Here is a 24,798-nt window from a genome sequence, read left to right on the forward strand (position 1 = left end):
CGATCATCCTGCCATTTAGGAATACTTTTTATTAACATCAATACATACTGAATAAAGTCCAAACAACTTGCTCCAAATTGAAGTTTCTCAGCAATCTGGTCTCAAGTTTCCTTTTTCAATTATCTATTACTATCCAACAAAGCTGGTCGTTGAGCTGTCCCTGAAATATTCTTGACTTCTCCCCACCTTTGGGGCTTCAGCTGACAATTTTTCCTTGAGCAAGCATAACTAACTACCTTCCTTCCTTGTATTAAAATTATATTCCTATTTCAAGGCCAAATTTAAATCCTACCTTCCCTCCCAAATGATTGGTTTAAGGGTATCCTCCCAGGCTGAGATAGAAGAACAGAATGATAAGTAATAGAAGCTACACTAGAAGAAAGTTTCCCAAGGAAGGGACCTCAAACATCATAGACTATAGGCCTTTTGAGAGCCAAGCCATAAAGAACATATCCTTATCCTTTGTCCAAGAGGCCTTGTGGACTTTTCTTCTTTATCAGACAAGAAATAGCTTCTAGTATGGCCAAAAAGCATTGTTTATATTACCCTAAACTCCCTTTTTAATGAGTGATGGCAAGATCAGAAGCAGCGCAAATGAAAATGGCATAAAGACACAGCCTGTCACTTTTAGAAGTGTTAATGAATGCCCTGTGGATTTTTTTTTTTTTTTTAACTTCATGAGAACAGACAAGGAAATGTCTCCATAAAACTGTCGATTCTCAGGGAAACGTGTTAATGTTATGTAAATTAAAATTTGAAAGTCTACTTAACTGAAATCAGTAACTCAGTAACACCAAGAGTTGTGCATATGGAAAACACAATTCCTCAGTCCCAAGAACAGAGCTGTCCAATCTGCTGAGAGCTCTACATTATCTCCAGCTTGGCCATTTTAGGAATTGCTCCCATTCTATGTTACAGTGTAAGCGAGGAGTTCTAATTGACTCCAAAGAGATTTTCCCTGGTTGGTAACTGGTGGTGTGAGGCTGTATCTGTCCAGAAGCAGAAGACAAACCTGATTTCTCTCTTTGAGAAAATTTCATAAAGGCTAAAGTATTCTCGAGAAATGGAAGTAATTACACATGTACGCCCTGAAGACACTTTTCATCCGTGTGATTCCTAAATTTTTCCATTAGACAAATAGGATTTTTTTAAAAGTTTGAAATGAACTTTTTGTGGGGATTTGGCTATAGATACTAAAATATAAATTAAGTAGCATTCCCATTCTTTATTTTATTTAAATGTTAAAAAGGCAGTTATATTTCCATTCTTTTTCTCATTCCTTACCAGCTTCAGGCAAAAAACTTTTTAACCATGCTACCCTCTGGTAGCACAGTTAAAAGAAATCATGAAATTATAAGTCACAGTATGTATAATATTTATAAATTTTTATCATGGCATTAGCTAAGAGAAAGCCTGAGGCTTTCCAACCTGGCAAAGGTATATTGCTCTGTTAATAATTAATAGATAGGTTATGGCTATATAGTTGTTGTGGGTGCCCAGCTACAACACTGAAGAAAATTTAAGAAGGGTAGGATTATTTTACATAAAGAAATGTAAGGTCAATAGTTTAAGCCAAAAAAGCCCCACAACTTTTTTTTTTTTAAAGAAACCCAAAATAACCTTGCCCGAACTTGATGTACTCTAGTGCTATGATTCTCAAAGTGTGATCCACAGACCAGCAGAAAAGCATCCCTGGGAGTTTATTAGAAATGCCAAACCTCAAGCCTCACCCAGATCCCCAGAATCAGGGTTTGCATTTTAATAAGATCCCCTGGAAAGCTGTAAGCACATGAAAACTTGAGAAGTACTACTCTAGAGCCAAGCGTAACTGGGAGAAGAATGATGTGAGAAATGACTATGCAAAGACAAATAATGTCCTTCATATGTGCCATGAAGTGTGTACCGATGAGAAGGACTGGAGGGTTTTCTTAAGCAAAGGACTGACGTCATGTGTGACTTATAAAGATAGTTCTAGTGGCCATGTGGAGATACATGTTTGTGAAGAGAGCATGGGACATGGAAAGTTCAGTGATGGGCTACAGTAACATGATAAGAATGATAACTCCTATTTATTGAGTGCCCAGTACATGCCGGACATCATGGTATTTATATTTTATATTTATATTTATATTTTATATGTGTTGTGTATAGTCTTCCCATAATCCCCAACGTGGGCCTCAAACTTACAACTCTGAGATCAAGAGTCACAAGTTCTACTGACTGAGCCAGCCAAGCGTCCCCCCAAATGATCTTTTAAAAATAGAAATCCTCTGTTTAGCATCCAAATTAGAATAAAATGTAAATTTTGTAACCCAAGTCCACAGGCCCATAATAATTTGGCCCCTGCCTCTATCTGAGATCTCATTTTGTGACACACTCCCCCATCACTGTATTCATCACACTGTACATTGAATAACACCAAGATTTTTTCCCCTTTCAGGACTTTGCACTTGTGCTTTGCTTAGATCACTCTCATCCCAAGTGTTTAAACTTGTTACTTAAATATTTTAAAAATATAATCAACTATTGAAAGTAAAAATGATAACAAGGTCCAAGGGGCTTAATAACATGTATAAGTGAAAGGAAAAAAAAAAGGATGTATAAGTAAAATGCATGACAGCAATACCACAAAGACAGAGAGGGAAATAAAGGAAGAACACTTTAAAGTTCTTATTCTATATGTAAAGTATTAGAGTATCACTTACAGGTAGGCTGTGAGAAGTTAAAGAGGTATAATATATACCCTAAAATAACCACTAAAATAATATAGCAGAGAGTTATAACTAATAAACTCACAAAGGAAGTAAAATGGAATCCCATTAAGTTAAACTAGCATATTAGCAATCTATTAAATAACACAAATTTAAAAGAGGGGGAAGGAATATTGTATATATCCGATATGGCAAATTAATTTTGGAATTTTATGATATTTCTTGCTCTTAATGCACTGGGTTATAGTCACAATAATATAATTTTCTCTCTACCTCCTATATTACAATCACTTCAAATCCCACAGTCAGTTATTTAAAAATGTAAATCAATACATCTTATCATGTACCACACTGTATTTTAAATTGCAACATTTATTTCCAAATATAATCAGTTATTCTTCTTTTTGTCATGTTTCTCATTCTTCAACACTTCTCAAATTATCTCTATAGAGAATAAAAATAATAGAAGACAGATATCTTGATGTCTCATAAAACAAAACAAGAACATTTTCCCCAAGTTATACCTAGCTTCCACAGAATTTGGCAGGAAGCTTCCTGGTGGCATGAGGAATGCTAACTGGTCATTCCCATTTCTTTTTCAGTAATTCAAACTGGAGAAGACAAAATGAAAGTCAAACAACAATAAATTTGATTGGTCCTTTCTAACTAAACCTTCTGTTATTTAAATTTGAACCTTTCCACTGACTAGTAGGTTATCTTCATCATCTATTATCATTTCTGTTCAGGGATGAGACTAGATGTGTTCCTGGTACTTTCCTCTGCGGACTGCTTAATCTACTGAATTAGCTGCTTTTTTGCTAATTACCCAGAGTTAAGATTGGGGGATGGGTGCTGAAATTACCTCTCACATATGGATAGAGAATATATCTACTGGGAGGGGAGCTCCACTTACCTGGTTTCAGGTTCCACATGGAAGTTTATCCACTGCAGTAACCTTTCTGACTTCTGTTCCAACCAGGTAAGGAGTGACTTACCGGATTGGAAATTTTAGAACAAACCGGGTGGTTCAATATGGGCCATTCCTCTCTCAGTGGCAACCTGACCTTGGAAAGTCTGCCTTGGGGTCAGCTCTCTGTGATGGAGAAAGGGATCTGCCCTGAGAGGGAGGCTTGTTGTGCCAGTGGCAAAAGGGTAACCCTGTCTAAATTGGAGGTGCACATACCTATTTGGCCATGGATTGTAAGAAATCCAAATTGTCATTGTATCCAGGTAAAAGTGGATTAATGAATAAATAATTTATTAATGAATAAATAACAATTAGTGAAGGCTTATATTATGAGAAGAACACATTGAATTTGGGGGTTAAGAAAAGTAAAAATACTACTCAATGAACATATGGAATCCAGAGGCTAAGAGTTCAATTTAAAAGGACTATGCTAGAATACTCTGATTCTAGAAAGCAGCTTTCTCTTTAATAAAAGTGATGTATTAAGTGATTATTTTCTTCTCTCAAAATCCTGCATCTGTCTCTGGATTGGTTCCAGACTTAGGGTAGGGACAAAAGAGTAGTACTTAGTGATCCAGTCAAACTCCAACACCTTGGTAAATGGGCAGGAGACCTTGAGAAATAAATAAGAGATGGATGAGGGAGGGGACAAAATTGCCCCGGAAATCACAGTGTTTTGATCAGGGCTGGAGATTTAGTGTGTTGGGCTATGTGGGCTTTCGGTCCTGGGTGGGGCATGGAGTCTGGCAGGTAACTTGAGACTCTTGACAGTTCTGGCTGACCCTGCAGGTGTGGCTGAGGCAGGGATTAGGTGTTTTCAGGCATTTTGGGGTGTAATAATATTTGCAGCTTTTGTAGTGTTTTTGAGTCAAGTCTTCAGGCCTTCATTTTAAGGTCCAAAGGCAGACATGTGGCATGGCCTTAACATGTGGCTGCTAACTGGGCCTGGTTTGGTTCTGAGATCTGTGTCACCAGCTCTGGGAACTCAAGTATATAGTCACTCTTCTTGGAATAAGAGCCATGTGGTTGCAGAATGCGTGGGGGTGGCGGAAGCTACATCTTTTCACAAGGTCCACTCCAGTCAAAGAGTCTTTAGCAGCAGATGCAAATGCATCCCGGAGCTTTCTGTTGCCTACACAGCAAATAAATGATGAAGAAGGTGAGCGAAACAGAGGGAAAAGTTATGGAGAGTTCTTTGATGATAATTATGACTACCTAGAGTGTCAGACTGAAAGGTTTTTTTTTTTTGTTTGTTTGTTTTTTAGATTTTATTTATTTATTTATTTATTTATTTGAGAGAAAGAGAGTGTGAGCAGTGGGGAGGAGCAGAGGGAGAAGCAGACTCCCCGCTGAGCAGGGAGCCCGACATGGGACTCGATCCCAGGACCCCAGGATCATGACCTGAGCCAAAGGCAGACACTTAACCGACAGAGCCATTCAGGCACCCCAGACTGAAAGTTTTTAAAAAGGAATTATTATGTGATTTAGAAAGACTACTCCCATACTAGTGTGCAGGATATATTAAAGCCCAGAAAACCAGCATGTAGAAGGAGGAGTGGAAAGGCTATCACAAGGACAGACATGAGATGGTCAAGGCGTGAGCTAGTGTGATGGTATTTGGGATGAAAACTTGGACCTGAGAGGACTCGGTGAGAGCACGGATGGAAGCAGCACAAAAGTTGGAAAAGCAGTGCTTCCCTGGTACACAAAGCGAGCACAAGAGATCACTGATATAGTATGGAAGATGTCCTAGGCCTGTGAGCTGCAAAAAGATGGACATCTGGTTGGAAATGTACAGAGAATACCTGGAAAATGCAGAAACACAGTCTGAGGGAGAGACTGGGATTGGACATTTAACTATGGGAATCACGGAGGTTATGGCTAATTGAGAGAAAGTAGGTAAAAAGAGAAAAATAGTAAGGAACAATACAGAACTTCCTGCTTACCTTAAGGAGCTAGAAATTAAAACAAAAAGCCATGCAAACCAAGGAACAGACTCTTGATAATAAAGAACAAACTGATGGTTCCCAGAGGGGCAGGGGGATGGGGGGAATAGGTGATGGGGAGAAAAGAGTGTACTCGTGCTGAGCACCGGGTGATGTATGGAATTGCTGAACCACTATATTGTACACCTGAAACTAATAATTCACGGAATGTTAGCTAACTGAAATTTAAGTAAAAACTTAAAAAATAAAGAGAATAAAATATATACATAAGGGGAATAAAACCATGAAAGAAGATAAGAAAGGAATAGTCAAGGAGGTGAGAAAGAAGCAACTGAGATTTATGACAAAATCTAATTCAAGAAGGATGGCTAATCTCAAAATATACAAGGTTCAAGAAAATATTCTGGGGAATCTAAAGTGCATCAAATGTTCAACAGCATTGATTTAGTCATATATTCAGCAGCTTTTCCAGAGTTCTTAACCTGTGCCCAACACTGTGCCCTTGTCCTGGGCAGAAAATAGAAAAGCCAGCTCAGACCCTTCTTTCTTGGAGCTTACAGTGTAGTGAAAGAAACAGTTATTAATCAACTGATTGCATATATACAATGGAATATTACTCAGCCATCAGAAAGGGTGAATACGTACCATTTGCCTCATGGATGGAACTGAGGGGATTATGCTAAGTGAAATAAGTCAAGCAGAGAAAGTCAATTATCATATGGTTTCACTCCTATGTGGAACATAAGGAATAGTGCAGAGGACCATAGGGGAAGGGAGGGAAAACTGAATGGGAAGAAATCAGAGAGAGAGACAAACCATGAAAGATTCTGGACTCCAGGAAACAAACTGAGGGTTACAGAAGGGAGGGGGGTGGGGAATGGGGTAACAGGGTGATGGGTATTAAGGGGGGCACGTGTTGTGATGAGCACTGGTGTTATACACAACTCATGAATCTTTGCATACTACATCAAAAACTAATGATGTATTATATGTTGGCTAACTGAACATAATAAAAAATTAAAAATAAAAATAAATAAAAAAATAAAAACCTAGCTAAAATTAGGCATAAAAAAATCAACTGATTGTACAAATAAATAATTATCAACTACAATGAGCGCAGTGTGTGGAAATCCAAGGCTGTAGAAATGAGATTGCACAATAGGGGAACCTTATCTATTCTGGGAGAGTATGAAAGGTAAAAGATGGTTTCCTTGGATCTTGAATATATTGATAGCCACATCTGCAGAAATCCTCTAGCGTGGCTATTGGACTCACAAGCAAAGAGTGACATTACTGTTTTCATCATTGAAAAAAAAAACAAAACATGAAAATGTATCATCTGCATTTCCTAGTGGAAACAAACAGACATCAATTTTAAAAGAAAAGGGATTTTAAAGATTAAAGAAAAAAAAGATTTTTTTTTTTTTATAATTAGTTCATTGTTAGAACATTTTGTACCAATGTTTACAAGGAAAAGAGACATCATCAAAACAATGTGTGGGAACATTCTAAATTATTTTTAATAATATGTGACATATTATATGAGTGCCATAAAAGGAAATGTGTAGTTTGGCTTTGATTTCTGGAATACAAATTCACCACTGAAACAAATATTTTCTTTTGGAAATCAATATTTTGGTTCTCAGGGCTCAAGCAAAGGTTTTATTTGGAAATTATTTTCTTGTATACTGACTGTGAAGACAGAAATCTGGGAAAGTAGATCACCATGCCAACAACCATTGATCAAACATTTATTGATATTCCCATGCAGCTCATATCTGTTTAATACATAGAGATAAAGTTATCTCAAAAAAAGATAAAAAGCGAAGGCATTAAGACCTCATCCATGCAATAAAAGTAAACGTGAAAGTTGATTCACCTAAAGAATTAAGAAATCAGGTTCAGGGATGCCTGTGTGGCTCAGTTGGTCAAGTGTCTGCCTTTAGCTCTGGTCATGATCCCAAGGTCCTGGGATGGAGCCCTGAATCAGGTTCCTTGCTCAGCGGGGAGCCTGCTTCTCTGTGTCTGCTGCTCCCCCTGCTTGTGTGCTCACTCTCTCTCTCTGACAAATAAATAGAATCTAAAAAAAAAAAAAAAAGAAAAGAAATCAGGTTCAGAAATGTGAGCAGTGTTTGTTAGGAAACAACTTTGGTGCATATTAAAATGTTACCCTCTTAACCTTGGGGTTGTGTTATTATTGTTGCAACATTACAATTTATTTTTTTAAAGCAAAAATTAGACTCCTTTTAGAAATCTTCTTGGGGCTAGTTTCAAAGGTATTAAAAGTTTGTTGATATAGTTTCAGATTTCACATTGCATGGGATCTTCAACAAACTAGTACTTGTGGAGATTTGGAGTAATATTAAAGAAGAATACCCACATTTATCTGAAAAAATTAGTAAAATGTCCCTCCCTTTTCCTCCTGTACATTTGTATGAAGCCGAGTTTTCTTCATATACTTCAATCAAAATACCACACTCTAAGAAATTGAATGTAGAAGCGGGTTAGAGAATCTAACGGTCTTCTGCTAAGACATACATAAAAGACATTTACAAAAATGGAAAATAGTGCCGTTCTTCTCAATATATTTTACTTTGTTTTCAAGAAACTATATTATGTGTGTTAACATGTAACGCGTATTCACTGTTATTTTTAAATGAATTAAATGGATATTTTAAATGAATTAATACATATTTCAAAAATAGCTCAGATTTAATATCTAATGTGATAAATACCCATAGATATAATATCAACAAAATGTCTTTGGGGGTCTTCAATAATAGAACTGCAAAGTGCTCCTGAGATCCTGAATAGGTACAATTCCTGTTTACCATGGTTACTAGTTGTTATTTTGGATCATTCCAGGGATGCTTTAAACACAACCTACTTCTTCCATTTTGGAATTAAACTGTAACTTTCACGGAGTGGTTTGCTTCAACATCACGGCCAAAGTGGTAGTGCCAAGGAAAGAACAGAGTACTTGCCCTTGCAGGTATTTGCCCTTGCAGAGATTTCAGAGGACCGGAGAAAATCATGGTCAAACTATACACTACCTATGCTGGGATCCTAATATGTCTGTTATTTGAAACTGAAAATAGTTACATTTCTTCCTAAGTATAAAAAAAGTCATTAAAAATGGAAGCCAATTCTATAAATAACCCCAAATTTATCCATCACCCAAAGATAGTGTTAACATTTTGGTATGTTTTCTTTCTGACGTTTTTTTTTTTTTATATTATAGTGTTTGTGTGTGCGCGTGAATGTGTGTGCATGTCTAAGGAAGAAATAATCCATGTATACACTTAGCTACGAAAGCTCTATGATCAGAAAAAGTTTCAGCTTGGAAATCTCTGGATTCTGAAAATCATTGGGGTCTAAGAAAGCTATCATATAAAGCTAAGTGTTAATTCCACTAAATCAAATGTAAACTGCTTTACATGCTACAGCAATAAAATGAAGTTTTAAATCTAAAATATAGCTGAGTTGAAATGACTGGGTGGCTCAGTTGGTTAAGCATCTGCTTTCGGCTAAAGTCATAATCCCAGGGTCCTGGTATCAAGCCCCACGTCAGGCTCCCTGCTCAGCGGGAGCCTGTTTCTCCCTCTAAGAACTCATTTTCTCTCTCTCTGACAAATAAATAAATAAAATCTTCTAAAAAATAAAAAAATATAGCTGAGTAACAGATTGGTCATTAAACTGTTTTCCAGTTAAAAACTTTAGGGATCTTAATACGCAGAAGCCATTCTACTAATCATATTAAAATGCTATTATGAGTTAGAATAAGCACAAGTAAATTGTCACAGTTCTGTTCTGGTATTTGGTATTATTAAGAAGGCCTGTATTTAAAAAAAAAAAAAAAAAAAGAATGCCTGTATTTTAAAAATCTCATCTCACTGGATCTCTACCTTATCTACCAAAATTAGCCTTAAAACCTTTCTTAAAAAAGTAATGTAATCCTATACACTCACCGACATTTAAGTCATGTGAAAGTAGGAAGTAATTAGTATCAAATGTTTCTTAAATTAAAGGCCATCTGCTTTTAATTTTTCCTCAGATGTCCTATCCACCTTCACTATGGAAAATATTAACTTTCCACAGATTAGGCATGATTGAAACAATTTTTAAGAGGGGAGAAAAACTGGTAGAACTGACCATTATACAATAAACCATTATACAATAAAGTTGAAATGAGAACATCCCAAATATGCAGGTGAATGCTTTTTTTTCTTAACTACCTTGCAAATGTTTCAACTCAATGCTTTTAATTATGTGACTACTCTCTTAAAAAAGGAAATACATACTCCTGTGGCCTTCTGAATTATTTTATGTATCACATTCAGGCCTTACTGATGAGTTCCAGCAATCAGATTTTGAACAATATTATCTGAAATAATTTACTGAAGTCTTAGAGATTTTTTTGTTATACCACAGTGAAAGGTATGTCACTATATTTCAGTCTATCATATATTAAATGAGTTGTTTTGAGCAAAATAAAGTCAATCTATAGTTTTGACTTAATATACAGTTTATAAACTTTACTGTTAAATGATTTCTTCTTGATTTCAAAGTTGGCTTGCACACTGCTCATTTACACATGGATGTGACTATGAACTGAAAAGGCATCAGACACGAAGAAAGGCATTTACAGACTAATGTAAATGTAGGCCAAACAATAAATGTAAGAATCGTGTTAACTTGCCATTGTATTTTCAGTTTAAAAAATGCTAACCTAATAATTAAGTTATACTAGTTAAGGAGTATATTTAATTAACATGAAGAGCACTTACTAAAAACATATTCACTAGTTTTAGATGTTATTGAAATCACAGTTTAATTCAAATGGCCATAAAAATGTTGGACTTCAAATAATTCCATTTATATGCATGTAGATGTTCTCACAGACTGTATAAAGTCCCCACCATGTTCATTTTAAGATGGAGATATACAACATTTACTTCAGTTCACAAAGTGTGGGCATAAAACAATCTACAGAAGCTTTTTATAGGGTTTAAAAGAGTTCTAATCACCCGTGCCAACTGCACTCCTCTCTCAACACAAAACTGCTTTTGAAACCAAGCATTCATTTGCTAAAACAAGGCATCTGCTGTTAAAGAGATTGATTATCCTGGGGCCTGACCTAATTGGGAGATTAGATATGCTTCTCTACTATGGATGGCATGGTTTATAAAGAAAAAAAAAATTAGACCGAAAAAGAGCAAACTTCTTTTAGACTCCAAGTGCACTTTTATTTATTTCTAATTTTCTTTAATAGAAACAAACAGTATTGCGAATGTCAGGTTGGTGAAATCAGTGTGTTATGAGTGAGAAATGCATTGAGTTCATGTCATTTCTTTGGTAACAGGTACACATTCACTTTCATCACATAAGCCAAATAGTACCAAAAAATGACAATTTTGTCCTATCCTACTGAGTTAAGATCATTATATAATAGATACACACACACACACACACACACACAATCTGGCCTTCTACTGATGTTATCATTTCAGTGTTTTCTATTGCCAGTTAGGTGTCAGTTTTTTCCCCCAAACACAGACATCACCTCATTGCTGTGGCTAATTGCATTTTTCTTTCTAGCCTTTGACAACCAGACCTTTCTTAATGCTATTCACCAATATATCAGACTCAGGTCATCCATCCAAAACATGACAAAAGACCCAGATGCTCATGTAAATTGCACTCCCCCAAAGTACTGCCCTCTTCCTCCATGCAGATACAGATCTGTGACCCCCTCCCATTTTTGTTCACTCCCTTTGTTTTCACTTAATCTTTCATGGTTAGAAAAAGTGGTTATTTGTAGGCTTTAAGAAACATTATACTTTGTTTACATAATAAATCAAATAATCAAGTTAATTATGAAGTTAGATAAATTTTCTATACAAAATTCAAAAATTGCTTCTTCCCATTGAACTTCAAAATGGATTCATTTTCCACAAAAAAGACTTCTTGCTACCCATTTTTTACCCTTTCTTGAGCTCTCAAGATAAAACCAAGTTTGATTGTCCTCTTCCACTGAAAAAAAAAAAAAGAAGAAAAAAGGTTTCATGTGGAATTGTGCAAGCAGAAGTGTAGGACTGAATCATTTATAAAATATCTCATAATTAAAAAGTTGATCTTATTGCCTTTGGTACATTTGTATTAAGCATTAATTACTCAAAATTACTACTTTCCTAAAGCCTTAACTTAAAAATAATTTTGAGATACTTAGAAACTACTGCAATGATGCTTTTATTTTTTTTATTTTTATTTTTTAAAGATTTTATTTATTTATTTGAGAGTGAATGAGATAGAGAGAGAGCACATGAGAGGTGGGAGGATCAGAGGGAGAAGCAGACTCCCTGCCCAGCAGGGAGCCCGATGCGGGACTCCAGAATCATGACCTGAGCCGAAGGCAGTCGCTTAACCAACTGAGCCACCCAGGCGCCCCTGCAATGATGCTTTTAAAGGAAGGTTATTATGGATTCAAATGGCATAGGGACATATTGTGTATGTGTGTAGATATATCCATATTCTAGATTCAAGACTTCTTTCTATTCATTTTCATTCTTTTTTTTTTTTTAATATATTTTCACCTCATATAGTTAAATGTTCACTATGTTTTGGATACTAAGTCACTGTAAGAGAAGGCGGAAACTGATAATTTCTTAAATAGAAAAACAATGTAACCAATAGAAACCAATGGCAATATTTTAGTATTTTAAGGGGAACATCAAGTTAATGTATATGATTTTCTGTCTTTAATTTTAAAGACTTTCAAATTTGAATAAAATTATGTGAAAACTTAATGATAAGAAACATACAGGGTTACTAGAGCTACTATCCTTATCTTCTATTCACAAACACAGTTTAACATGCTCCTCTGTCATAATCCCATGAAAAAAAGGCAGAAATATTTTACTGAATTTAAATAATAAAATGACATCAAACATTAGTAACCATTACAGCTAAGCAAATATTATGGGATATGGCAGTAACATAAGGAATGGAGTGAGTTAGGGCCTCAGTTGATTGAAATCTCTGTGGTGGGGCTGAAATGTGCAGGCCTACTCTCTGAATCGAGTCAGATCAGAGCAGAACAGCTCAGACACATAGAGCAGTGGAAGACAAGTTAACAAGGCCAAGAGGAAAGGGTAGGAGCTAAGAAGAAGAGTAAAAATTTGGAGGAATTAAAGAACCAGAAATCAAAGACACCAAAGATAGGGAGAAAAGGGGGGAAACTGATGAATCTATGATAATGAGGCCAAAGGAAGGATTCTCCTGATGATTACAGCACGTGCTGCAATTTAAACAGTGAAGAAACAGTCTTGAGTGCTTCTTGCCTGGACTGTTACATAGCTTTCCAACCTGTAATTCATGTCAGCTACCATCATGTTACTAAAACATCACTATAATTAAATTCTTCCAAAGTTCCCAAACTTTCAATGGCTTCCTCATGTCTCCTGGGAGAAGTCCCAACTTTTCAGCCTGCCACACAAAGGCTCTCTAGAAAAAGGACCCAGATGTGATCTAATTACATCAAGACTGTGTCGTGGGTAAAAGTGATCTGGTTTGGTGCTTCCATACTTTTGGTCTATTGATGTTAAGTTCTGTGCCTGTAATGTCCTACCTTTATGTCTACATCCAAAAAGGTTATTGTCCTACCTTTTCTTTATGACCCACACCAGACTTAATTGTTCTCAATTTAACCTTCCCTAACAGCCACCCATCTTTGCCTGCTAAAGTTCTAAACACTCTTCAAGTACTGCAATGTCCTCCAAGACACATTCCCATAGTTGTTTTTGAATTCATTTTGCATTTACTGCATACATTCACTTGGCTGTTATCTTATCCCTCCTTCTTTGCAGCTGTTTTGGTATATTGGGTCCCCAGCTGCATTTGCCTGGAAAAGAAAGGCTGTTTTTTTGCATCCATATACCTCCACATCATGAGATAAATAGTACTCAGTAAACATCTATCGAGGAACAATGCTCTGTACTATTATTTCTTCTTGGTTGAATTCTCTTCCCATTCCGCACAATGGCTGCCCCCAGAATCTTTCCAACCCTTTTTTCTTGTCTGCGTATCTTTGCCCTCCCCCGCTCCCCTATCTTGCCTCCTCCTCCACTGAGAAACTGAAGGTGATTCCTCACTTCACTTAATATTTCACATCAAGAATGGAGGGAGGGACAGGACATAAGGACCCACTATGCATCACCTCATGATAGATTATCTAAAATATAGCCAGACCTTTCATACTTACAGGATTCATATCCTGCTACCATCTGGATTGCTTGGACTTGACTTCAGTTCTCTGAGTTGGGTGATCTTGGATAAATGATTCAACTTCCTTCTATAAGTTAGTTTTCTTAGCTATAAAACACAGGTAATTAAAGTACGTAACTTGTGTGCTTGTGAAAGGATTAAGTCAGTAGATTCACATAAAGCACTTGGAAGAGTGTCTGGCAGAAAGGAAGTGCTCAATAAATGCTAGCTATTATAATTGTATTTTGTTTACCATAGTGGTAAGACAGGGTCTGTCCTCATCTTTTTCCTGAAGTTGCGTTACCTGAGGACTCCTCTAGTTATCCTAGACTACACATGTATCAGACTCAGGAAAGGTACTTGGGAAAGTGGAAGAAAAGCTATCTAAATAATAATAACAATAATTTATAATAACAAGAATATAGCAATAACAAGAATAATATATTAACAATAAACCAAAGCTTCAGTTGTATTATCTCCTGTAATCCTCACAAAAATTTTGTCACAAGTATTATCGTTACCTCCATTTTACAGGTGAGGGAAAAAATATCCTTACAGAATTCTTCTTAAATTGTCCAGATATTCCACCTCTAAAATATTTCTCTAGAACATGCGAGGCTGACACCTTTTACTTGCACATGTGCCTGTGAACTCTGCTTCTGGTAGATTGGTTGGACATTGTTGCTTCCTTAGACAATGCCATGACCTTCCACCTCTATGCTACAAGTAGTAAAGTTTTTTCATGTGTTCCAAGTGGACTTTTACCATATAAGAATCTGTTGAAACTCCGAAGAGGGTTTTTATTCTGTGCCTTCAGCAGGTTTAAGTGGAAAATGAATGGTGTTCAAAAGTCTGGGGCACCTTTTCCCAATAAAAATCATGTCTTTTCCTCACAGGATTGATCTGGCAGAAGCTGGCATGGAGAATGAGAGCTCACATTCCACACAGGCAAGTCAGTCATCCAAGCTACATTTGTCTATTCCATGTGTACCTGAGAGGGGGGGCAAGGAGGGAACACTACTGTCCCCAACTCAGGGTACCTTATCCTTCCTGTAAACATACTTTTAACTAATGGTTTCCAAAGTGGAATATGTGCACAAAATAGTCCCTTGGGGGTATAAGAAGAACTGTTAGAATGTCTACTTATATTGATTTTTTAATCTAAGAAAATACACTAAACTGTACTAAAATGTAACAAATAGATTGACACCAGCACCCTATCAGAAAGTTACAGGTCACTGTTGGTAGATTGAGGAAATGAAGGTCAACTGTTTCAAATTTACTCACCCTTTCTCTATGTAGGCAACACTCGGTACTGTGCTATCTAAGAAGAATTTCAGAAAAATTAACACTCAATATGTTCTTAAAAAGGAAAAGTGACTTTTTTAAATGAATGAGCAAATGTTTTTCAAAAGACAGTCATGCTGCTGAGACAGCATGTTTGTATCGATTATTTTTTTAAAAAAAACTTCATCTGTACAATTGAAAACAAACCTTGGAAACAAATTTTTCTAATCCATTTGTAATTTTTCTAAATTACAAATTAGTTCCAAAGGCAATTAAAAGATGGGAACAATTAATTCCAAACTAATAGAAAGATGTGTTTTCATATTTTTAAGAAATGGGCGAAAACTGCTTAAATCTTTGGTTTTAGATCCATTTGTTAAAACTATAAAAATACAGATAAATATAAATAAATAAGTCATTAATGGACTTCTTCCATTTGTATCCTCCTAAAAACAAAAACTTCAAAAACAAACCAAAAAACTCCCAAGTATTAAAATAAACTGAACTCAGTATCAGACTTTTAAATCATTTACAAATAATTAAACCAAATTTTTTTTAAAATGAGGCATATTAACCACATAAATTTTAATAGTTATTAATACATTTAGTGAACATAAAAATAAATTATTTTCTAGTGATATAACAAGAATCATTTTTAAAGATTTTATTTATTTATTCTAGAGAGAAAGAGAGCGAGCCTGAGTGGGGGGGAGGAACAGAGTGGGAGAGACTGGAGAGGGAGAGAGAATCTGGAGCAGACTCAGAGCTGAGCTGAGCTCAGAGCCAGAGGTGGGGGCTCGATCTCACAACCCTGAGATCATGACCTGAACTGAAACCAAGAGTCAGACGCTTAGCCTACTGGGCCACCCAGGTGCTCCAACAAGTATCATTTTTAAAAGAAACATTCATCTCGGGCGCCTGGGTGGCTCAGTTGGTTGGGCGACTGCCTTCGGCTCAGGCCATGATCCTGGAGTCCCTGGATCGAGCCCCGCATCGGGCTCCCTGCTCGGCCGGGAGTCTGCTTCTCCCTCTGACCCTCCCCCCTTTCATGTGCTCTCTCTCATTCTCTCTCTCTCAAATAAATAAATTAAAAAAAAAAAAAAACGAAAGAAACATTCATCTCATCTTTCTTTAATTTCTAACTTGTGTATGTTTTAAATATATACATATTTATTATGTTTAAATATAACATATATAAAATATAACATTTGAAATACCTATATATTTTAAATATATATAAATATATAGTATATACTACATGTACCTAATAGTCTGGAAAAGTTTATAATTTAGAGATAAATAAACCTATATTGGTGTATATTCATCATTTTTTCTATTCCTAATGGGATACACTATTTTAAACAAGATCTTTGAGAAAGAAAAGAGGAAGGTGTATACACATTTCCAGGGTCCTTCAAATAACCTTCCGTCAAGGTCCAGGGGGACCTGAGGCATTAAGTAATGGCCTGCCCTTCCCACACTCCTGATCTTTTTCCTCAGGCAGGCAGCCATCTGAGAGCAGCACAGAACTTTTTAAGTCCCTAAGACGCTTAACAGTGTTACAGTAGTATATTCGGCTGCCTTTAGGAGTTAAATATTATAATTTCTTATTAATTCAATGGAAACTAAAGATAACTCAAATTTAATAAGAATCTTAATGTAAAATTCCAAACCCCAAAAGGAACCCATCTCATCAATAACTCTTAATTATACAAACTCATAACCACACCTCACTTTTAAGAATATCCAAATTCTGTGAATACATTTTGAATATCTGAATGCTACGGCCTGCTGTTTCTCAGACAAGGGTCTGCAAGAATATTCTTGGAGATAAACAAATTAATGAAACTTCATTTCAAGTCTCCTTTTGATATGAATGTAACACGGGCTTAAAAAGGTATATTCTGGATCATCCAAAAGACAGCCTTACAACAGATAATTGCCATCTATTTCAGTGTGAAAAGTTAGCATCTTTATTTACAACTATACCGAAACTAAGCAATAATAAAAAGATACCATTTATTTTTTAATCCACTTGATCTCCAACACTAAACCAAAAACTCTAGGGTTCAGTAAGACGTTTTGTTGTCAGTTGATGTTAAACAGACTATGTACATTACTCAAGAATAAAAACCACTGTCATCATCAATTTTTAAGTGGGAAATCCCAGCAGAAATAATAGAATTAACGTGCATGACTGATCTGTAACCTGATAAATATGGCTTGACTACTATATTGTTTGAATGAGCTATAAACACAAGGCAGCTTATAAGAGAACAGTTCCAGTTGACAGAACCAAGTTTATCTAAATAGAAAAATATAAATTTAAAGTAAAGTGATTTTCCATGTTTTCACAAAGCTTTGTCTTCTCATGAGTGTTTTATAAGTTGGTATTCACAAATATTTGAGAAAGACCCAAATTTATGGTTTATTTTATTTTGTCTGTAGAACTCCTCAAAAAATATCTTTCTATTCACTCAGATACAATTTTGGTCTAATTATTAGTTGACAGATTTAGCAGAACTAATTCACCTTTACTTACATATGGGCAATAATAAAAATAACCCTATATACAGAATATTCAGAAACAACAAACAAAAAATGTATGATAGGCATAGAATGTTTGATGAGATTTAATATATAATTATAAAATCATTTAAGAAATTCAATCTATTTTTATTAATTTCATAGCAACCATGGCTTTTTCATTCTTCATAGAGGCTTTGTGTTGATAGTTTCTGTACCTGAAACTGTTCTAAGTTGTTTTGAGCTTCAATTACATTTCAAAATACACCGTGCTGTCAAATCCAACTGATTGCAGAACCCATTCTTCATATATATGTTACACACACACACACACACACACACACATTCCATCAGTCTGGGGATTAACTATGCATAAGACTATCACCTGCCTTTAAAATTATACCTTTGACACCTAATCCTGGTTGAGCCATGAAAAGACTTCTAAGTGATTATATGCCATTATCATAAGAGAATTATAATATCAAAACAAAATCATAACAAAACACAGTAATACTTTCTGATAAGAAACAGCCCATATTTTTCATTATAAGAACTTATGGAATTATTACTATGTTCTCAATAATATTTGGTTCTCAATAATATTTTCTCAATTTTTACTAAAGAAAAGATTATAATATCCTGTATATCAACTGGATCATTAAAAATTATAAATTACACCAGTATGGGGTTATATTTGTTCACTCTATTAAGCCATTGCTTATTAATACAATGTCATGATTCAAATGTGTTGTGCTATCTTTTTGAACATGTGGACCAACAATCAAAGAAAGTCCTTAGCGGGAAAGTATGTGAGGAAAATAGGTCTTTATGACAACATCCTTTTTTTTAAAAGAAAAAAGCAAATTCTGCAAACTGACATAATTAATAATTAATTTATTACCTATGTGCACAGTAATTTTTTTCAAAATTTAGTAAATGCACCTTATTAAAATTATCATAAACTATCCCTCTGCTTTAACAGATTTAGAACAAACTGCTTTATGTCAAGATGTTGGCCTCAAGAATAAAATAACACCTAGTGATCTGAAGGAAAACTTTCGTAAGTCTGCAAGAATAATGATTCAACTACCTAAAATGTTTCCTTTTTCCATGTAAAAAACAATATGTAAATTAAGTGTAAATATAGTGAGCATCCATATACTAAATGTTTATAATATATGAATTCTGTAGTATATCATGAACAATCTTTCATTCTGATGTATTTCACATATACCGATACCTTAGAAGCCACTAAAGACATTTTCCCTTAATTTTACTTTGAACTGAAGCACAAATTGAAACATATGCACTGAATTTTTGAAAGGTATTATTTCACGTGTAAATAGCGCCATCTTCTGGCGCAGTTGAAACAATTTGTGTATTAACATAAAATGCATTATGGATTGTAACTGCCGTTTTCTTGACAAGTTATATGTACAGTTTATTGAATAAAAACCCTTAATCTTGGGGCACCTGGGTAGCTTAGTCAGTTAGGGGTCCAACACTTGGTTTTGGCTCAGATCATGATCTTAGGATCCTGGGACTGAGCCCCATGTGGGGCTCCTCGCTCAGCATAGAGTCTGCTTGAGATTCTCTGTCCCTCTCCCTCTTCCCTTCCCACTCATGCTCCTCTCTCTCTCTCTAAAATAAATAAATAAATCTTAAAAAAAAAAAAAAACCTTAATCTAAAATCAGTTGATTTTTTAAAAACAAGAGCATTAATTAGCATGTCTTCAAATTGATAAAATTCAACAAGAGACTAAGTCAGAAACTCTAGATTCTACTATTAAATCTTCTAACTAGATATTGAATCTTAGACTAACCATGTATCCACTCAGGACCTCAGTTTCCTCAACTATAAGATTGTTCTACTAAGTCATTAATTAAGTTACTTTCAGTCTAAAATTCCATTTGATTCTAGCTTTAGAAATTTTCATTTCTGGTTTTAGCATCCTAATATTGAATTTAAGCCTGTTTATGACACACTTTTTCATAGTTATCTCTTTTGGTGATATGGGTTTGTTTGGTTATGCTCTCTGCTTGAATTTTCTTCAGAAATAAATCTTAATTTATATTTATACTTCTCACTGTCCAAATAGCTTTCCCCCAAATATTAGAAGGACTTCACTGAATTATAAATAAATCTAAACTCAAGTAACTGAAAACAAGTTTCTAAAAAACATTCTATAAAGATAAGATGGTTTAGATAAGATAGGTCAATGTCGAATGGAGCAATTAAAATTAATAGGAAAGACATCTCTCCAAAGCTTCTGGAAACTTAAGTGTTTATGTGATAAGTAAGAAATAAAATAGGCTGAGTTTGGGCAGTTCTTCCTAACATACCCATAGACTTCACCAACACTAGCCTGTAGTGCAGGCTTGCCACCTTGGATTTATCTGTACTACCAGTACATTCTTCTCCCTTTTAAGTCATCGATTCAATTCTTGCCTCCAAATAGCTTGCTCTCATATATATACATATGTATATGTATACCTTCTTTTTTTTTTTTTTTTAGTTTTTGATGTAGTGTTCCATGATTCATTATTCCAACTCTTTGGCATCCATCTAGTCCAGGTTCTCAACCTCCTAGGCCCTCCTGGGCCTGCAATACTAAAATATCCATTATGGTCTAATGCTTTTCTAAAAGTAATGTAAGGATCATTTGGGATGCTGGTTAAAACATGTCATCTCCTAGACCCCATAAAGTAGACCAGCACTGTCCAACAGAAATCTCACATGAGTCACACATGTAATTTTAAATGTTCTTGTAGTCAGATTAAAAAACTAAAATGAAACAAGTGAAATAAATCCAATACATGTGAAAATATCATTTCAATATGTAATCGATTGAAAGACATATCACTGTGATACTTTACATTCTTTTTTTTTTATACTAAGTCTTTGAAATCTGGTATTCTTATACTTGTAGCATATCTCAGTTCAGACAAGCACATTTCAAGTGCCTAAGAGCCACCTGTGGCTAGTGGCTATGGTACTGGACTGAATTAGATTTGGAGAAGGGAGAATAAAAGTCAGGAATCTACATATAGCAAAATACCCAAGTGATTCTTTCACACTCTCAAGTTTGAGGACCACCACTCGAGACCGTCCTATATACGATCCATTCTACAACCACTACTGAATTTACACTTGAAAAAAATACCCCTTTAATTATGTCAATTCTAAGAGCCTAGAAATCCCTGGTACGTCCAACTTATTTCAGATGGATATTCAAAGCTCCCAAAATGTGGCCTCACCTCATCCATCCAACCTGCTCTCCAATTTGAAAATGTCTTGGGTTCTTCCATGAAATTTTCCTAGGCAAGTATTCAAATGATCATTCATTCAACAAATATTGTTGGACTAGCCACTGTCATCATGGATCCTCCATGGTGACAAGGAAGATATAACACAAATCATGACGTAATTATTACAATGTCATTGTTTTCATTGTAAGAATGAAAACAATGCTCTGAAATAGTGTTCTGAGATGCTATGAGAATGCATAGGGCAGGATTTTATAGTCCGAGAGGTCAAAGAAAATTTCTAGAATACAGTTACATTTAAGTAAAAAAAAAAAGTATAAATATAATTAGCAATTTGAATGGATAGAAATTTCTAGGCAGAAAAAAGCACATTACGAAAAGCCCTGAGGTGGAAAAATGACTAAAGGAACGGGCAGATTAGGAAAGTAATCTGAAAGGCAGCCGAAGAGTTAGGCAGAAGCCAGATAAGGCCAAATTATGAGACTTCAATTTTTCTTTTTTTCAAGTATGCATATTTATTTATTTTTTTAAAGATTTTATTTATTTGACAGAGAGAGAGTGAGAGCAGGAACACAAGCAGGGGGAGTGGGAAAGGAAGAGGCAGGCCCCCCGCTGAGCAGGAAGCCCAATGGGGTTCCCATCCCAGGACCCTGGGATCATGACCTGAGCCGAAGGCAGACGCTGAAGACTGAGCAACCCAGGCGCCCCTCAAGTATGCATATTTAAACAAAACTAGATTACAAACTCCTCAAAAAGTACAGACTTGGTCTTCTAAACATAATTATTTCTTACATCTCACAGAGCACAAAAAAAATATTTAATACTTCTATATATGGAAAACATCTATTTTGCCAGCCTTTTAAGCTCTAGAATCTCCAAAATTATACTAACAATTATTTGTATCTTCAGGTAATTTCAAAACTATATTACCATGAAACTGAAGAAAGTCTTTCCTGAAGTGCTCTGTACTGACATAAAGTTCCTTAGAAAGAGAAACAATTTTTATTTGTAGTAAGGTGGGCATCATGCTCTACCAGTGTGATGCCAGAATTCTGATGCTAAGTTCCTGATGGAAGGAGTGAAAAGATGGTGATTCAAACACACAAACACACAGGTACAAGAGACTAAAGGATGTAAGGAAAATATTTTAGGATTACTCGGCCTATTACCTATGTTTTACTCTTCAAACTGATCAAAATCTGATATGTAACACTGTCATAAGCAGCATTCTAAGATGGCCACAAAATCCATGGCCTCTAAGGAGCACATCTTATATAAATAATCTCCTCTGCTTGAGTGTGGCCAGAACCTGTGAATATGATGGGATATCACTTCCCGGATTAAATTCATCAAAGAGGAAATTATCTGACTAGGTCTAACCTAATCAGATGAATCCTTAAAAGGGATCTCCATCAAGTCTGAGAGACTGAAAGTATGAGAAGGCCTATGGAAGAACTACCTGGCAAAGGCACAAAATTTGCCTCTGGCCAACAACTAGCAAAACCACCTCAGTCCAAGAAACAAGGATATTAATTCTGCCAACAACCAAGGGGCTTGGAAGAGAACCCCAGATCTTCGATGAGATTCCACTTGCAGACACCTTTATTTCAACCATGGGAGACTCTTAAGCAGAGCATCCAGCTATATCATAGGAACTCCTGATCTACATGACTAAGATAATGAATGGGTGTTATTTTAAACCATTAATTTGTGGTAATTTGTTAATAGAAAAATAAAACACGAATGCATTTCTCATATAATTCAATAGTATAGCTGGTACATAGTTTTTGAGACTTCATTTTACAAATAATTTTTCTAGCTGCTTTAAGAATAAAGTTGTTCCGTAATTGACATGAACAGTAATTGTGCCCTTTAGTACTTCTCATCCTAACAGGAAGTCAATGAGTTTGTGAGTCAAAATTCCCTGAAAAGTTCTTCAGGGTACGTGGGCCTTTTTGATGAATGAGATCTTATTCCTCATCGGCGTCTGTGGGTGCAGCGTACGCGCGGGGTAGACCAGGCCTAAGTTCGACTGCAGTCCCTGCCGCTCCAGACTGCCTCACAGCGGAACTGGGTGGAAATAGGCTGAGCCCAGGATAGACAAAAACACAGGACAAAAAAGGCCGCGGCTCATCCCTTTAAGCCTAACCCAATTTCTCAAGAAAAGCCGCGATTCCATAGAGTAATCAGGCTCTCTCAAGCTGTGGCTTGGCTACCGCGCACGCGGTTTCTTTACTGACTCCCAAAGCATCTAGGAAAAGTTTCAATCGCTAGTTTCAATCTAGGGATCACTGGGGCCACTTAAGATGCAGCTGACGGACAGTTCATATCACCTTGAAAACAGCTCTGAAACTGACAAATTGTGCTCCTTGGTCGCTCACTCCGCACGCCTACGGAGCGGCCATTAAAACCAGGTTTTGGGGCGCCTGGGTGGCTCAGTTGGTTAAAGCGACTGCCTTCGGCTCAGGTCATGATCCTGGACTCCCTGGATCGAGTCCCTCATCGGGCTCCCTGCTGGGCGGGGAGTCTGCTTCTCCCTCTGACCCTCCCCCCTATCATGTGCTCTCTCTCAAATAAATAAATAAAATCTTTTTTTTTTTTTTTAAGATTTTTATCCATTTATTTGACAGAGAGAGACAATGAGAGAGGAAACACAAGCAGGGGGAGTGGGACAGGGAGAAGCAGGCCCCCCGCAGAGCAGGGAGCCCGATGCGGGGCTCGATCCCAAGACCCTGGGACCACGACCTGAGCTGAAGGCAGACGCCCAACGACTGAGCCACCCAGGCGCCCCAATAAATAAAATCTTTAAAAAAACAAAAAAACACACCAGGTTTTGGCGTCTTCTTCCCTCAGGCCGGTCTAGTAGACCACAACTACACAGGCCCAGCCGGGACCCTGCGGAGCTTGACCACCCAGAACTGGGCGACCACGCCTACCCCCTGCGCCTGCGGACAGGCCAGCTCCGAAAAGCGCCCAGAGGACCTGCAGGCCCCGCCCCACGGGGCGGGGCCTAGAGGCTCATCGCGCCTGCGCCGAGGCCCGAGGGCGTGCTGCGCCGTTACTTTTGAAACGAGTGGCGGGGAACTGCTGTGGGCGTCTCTGCTGTCGCTCTCTGCCGGGGGGAAGCGCACTCCTTCGTCTGTAGGACTGGCCATGGCGCTGCAGCTCTCCCGGGAGCAAGGCATCACCCTGCGCGGGAGCGCCGAAATCGTGGCCGAGTTCTTCTGTAAGTCGTCCTCGCGCAGGCCGGAGGGCGGGGTGAACTGAGGCCAGGCCGCCCGGTAGGCCCGGGGCTCAGCCGCGGAGGCGGGGGAAGCGGGAGGGGGTGGAGGGGAGGCCGCGAGGCCGCGAATTAAGCTCTCTCTGCCCCAGCCTCCTGCCCGGCGGGAGAATCTAGGAAGAAGCGGATGCAGACGCCGCCTCCGGGCTCCTTGCTAATGGTGGAGCTTGAGGCCTAGGTGCTGCTGAGGCCTGCGGCGCGATGTAGCCCCTCCACCTGCAGCGTTGCTTTCAACTACAGAGCCAGGCACTTTCCGCCCGCCCCCAGCCTCCGCGACTTCAGACGGAGTAGGACCGGGGTGGGGGCCACGTATATTTTTAACAACCCCTCGGCCCCTCTTTGATTCTGGTATTGGCGGTGATGGACTAGAGTTAGGAAACGCCATTCCGGACCAGGACAGTTGTGCCTTCTGATAGGATCTGGCAGGACTTGTGAGGAGAAAAGGAGGAAAAAGAGGGAAAGGTTTGCTGAGAGCATTGCAGAGAACAGTTAATCAGTTGCTAACTGAGATGCAAAAGCCTATTTTGACACCCTCTAACCACATAATCTGAA

The 24,798-nt window shown here is 37.2% G+C and overlaps 1 protein-coding gene across 1 annotated transcript in view; it reads left to right on the plus strand.

Annotated features, from left to right (window-relative positions):
* Positions 1 to 24,798, plus strand: part of LOC135363188 (uncharacterized) — a 52,251-nt gene that overhangs the window by 16,109 nt on the left and 11,344 nt on the right. Inside the window, 2 exon segments of the mRNA XM_064583867.1 lie at positions 14,783 to 14,834; positions 23,820 to 24,192. Coding sequence (XP_064439937.1) covers positions 14,783 to 14,834; positions 23,820 to 24,192 — 425 coding nt within the window.

This window comes from Mirounga angustirostris, unplaced genomic scaffold (assembly GCF_029215605.1).
Source record: "Mirounga angustirostris isolate CCGP_5_RB_7025 unplaced genomic scaffold, mMirAng1.0.hap1 SCAF_58, whole genome shotgun sequence".
Classification (NCBI taxonomy): domain Eukaryota; kingdom Metazoa; phylum Chordata; class Mammalia; order Carnivora; family Phocidae; genus Mirounga; species Mirounga angustirostris.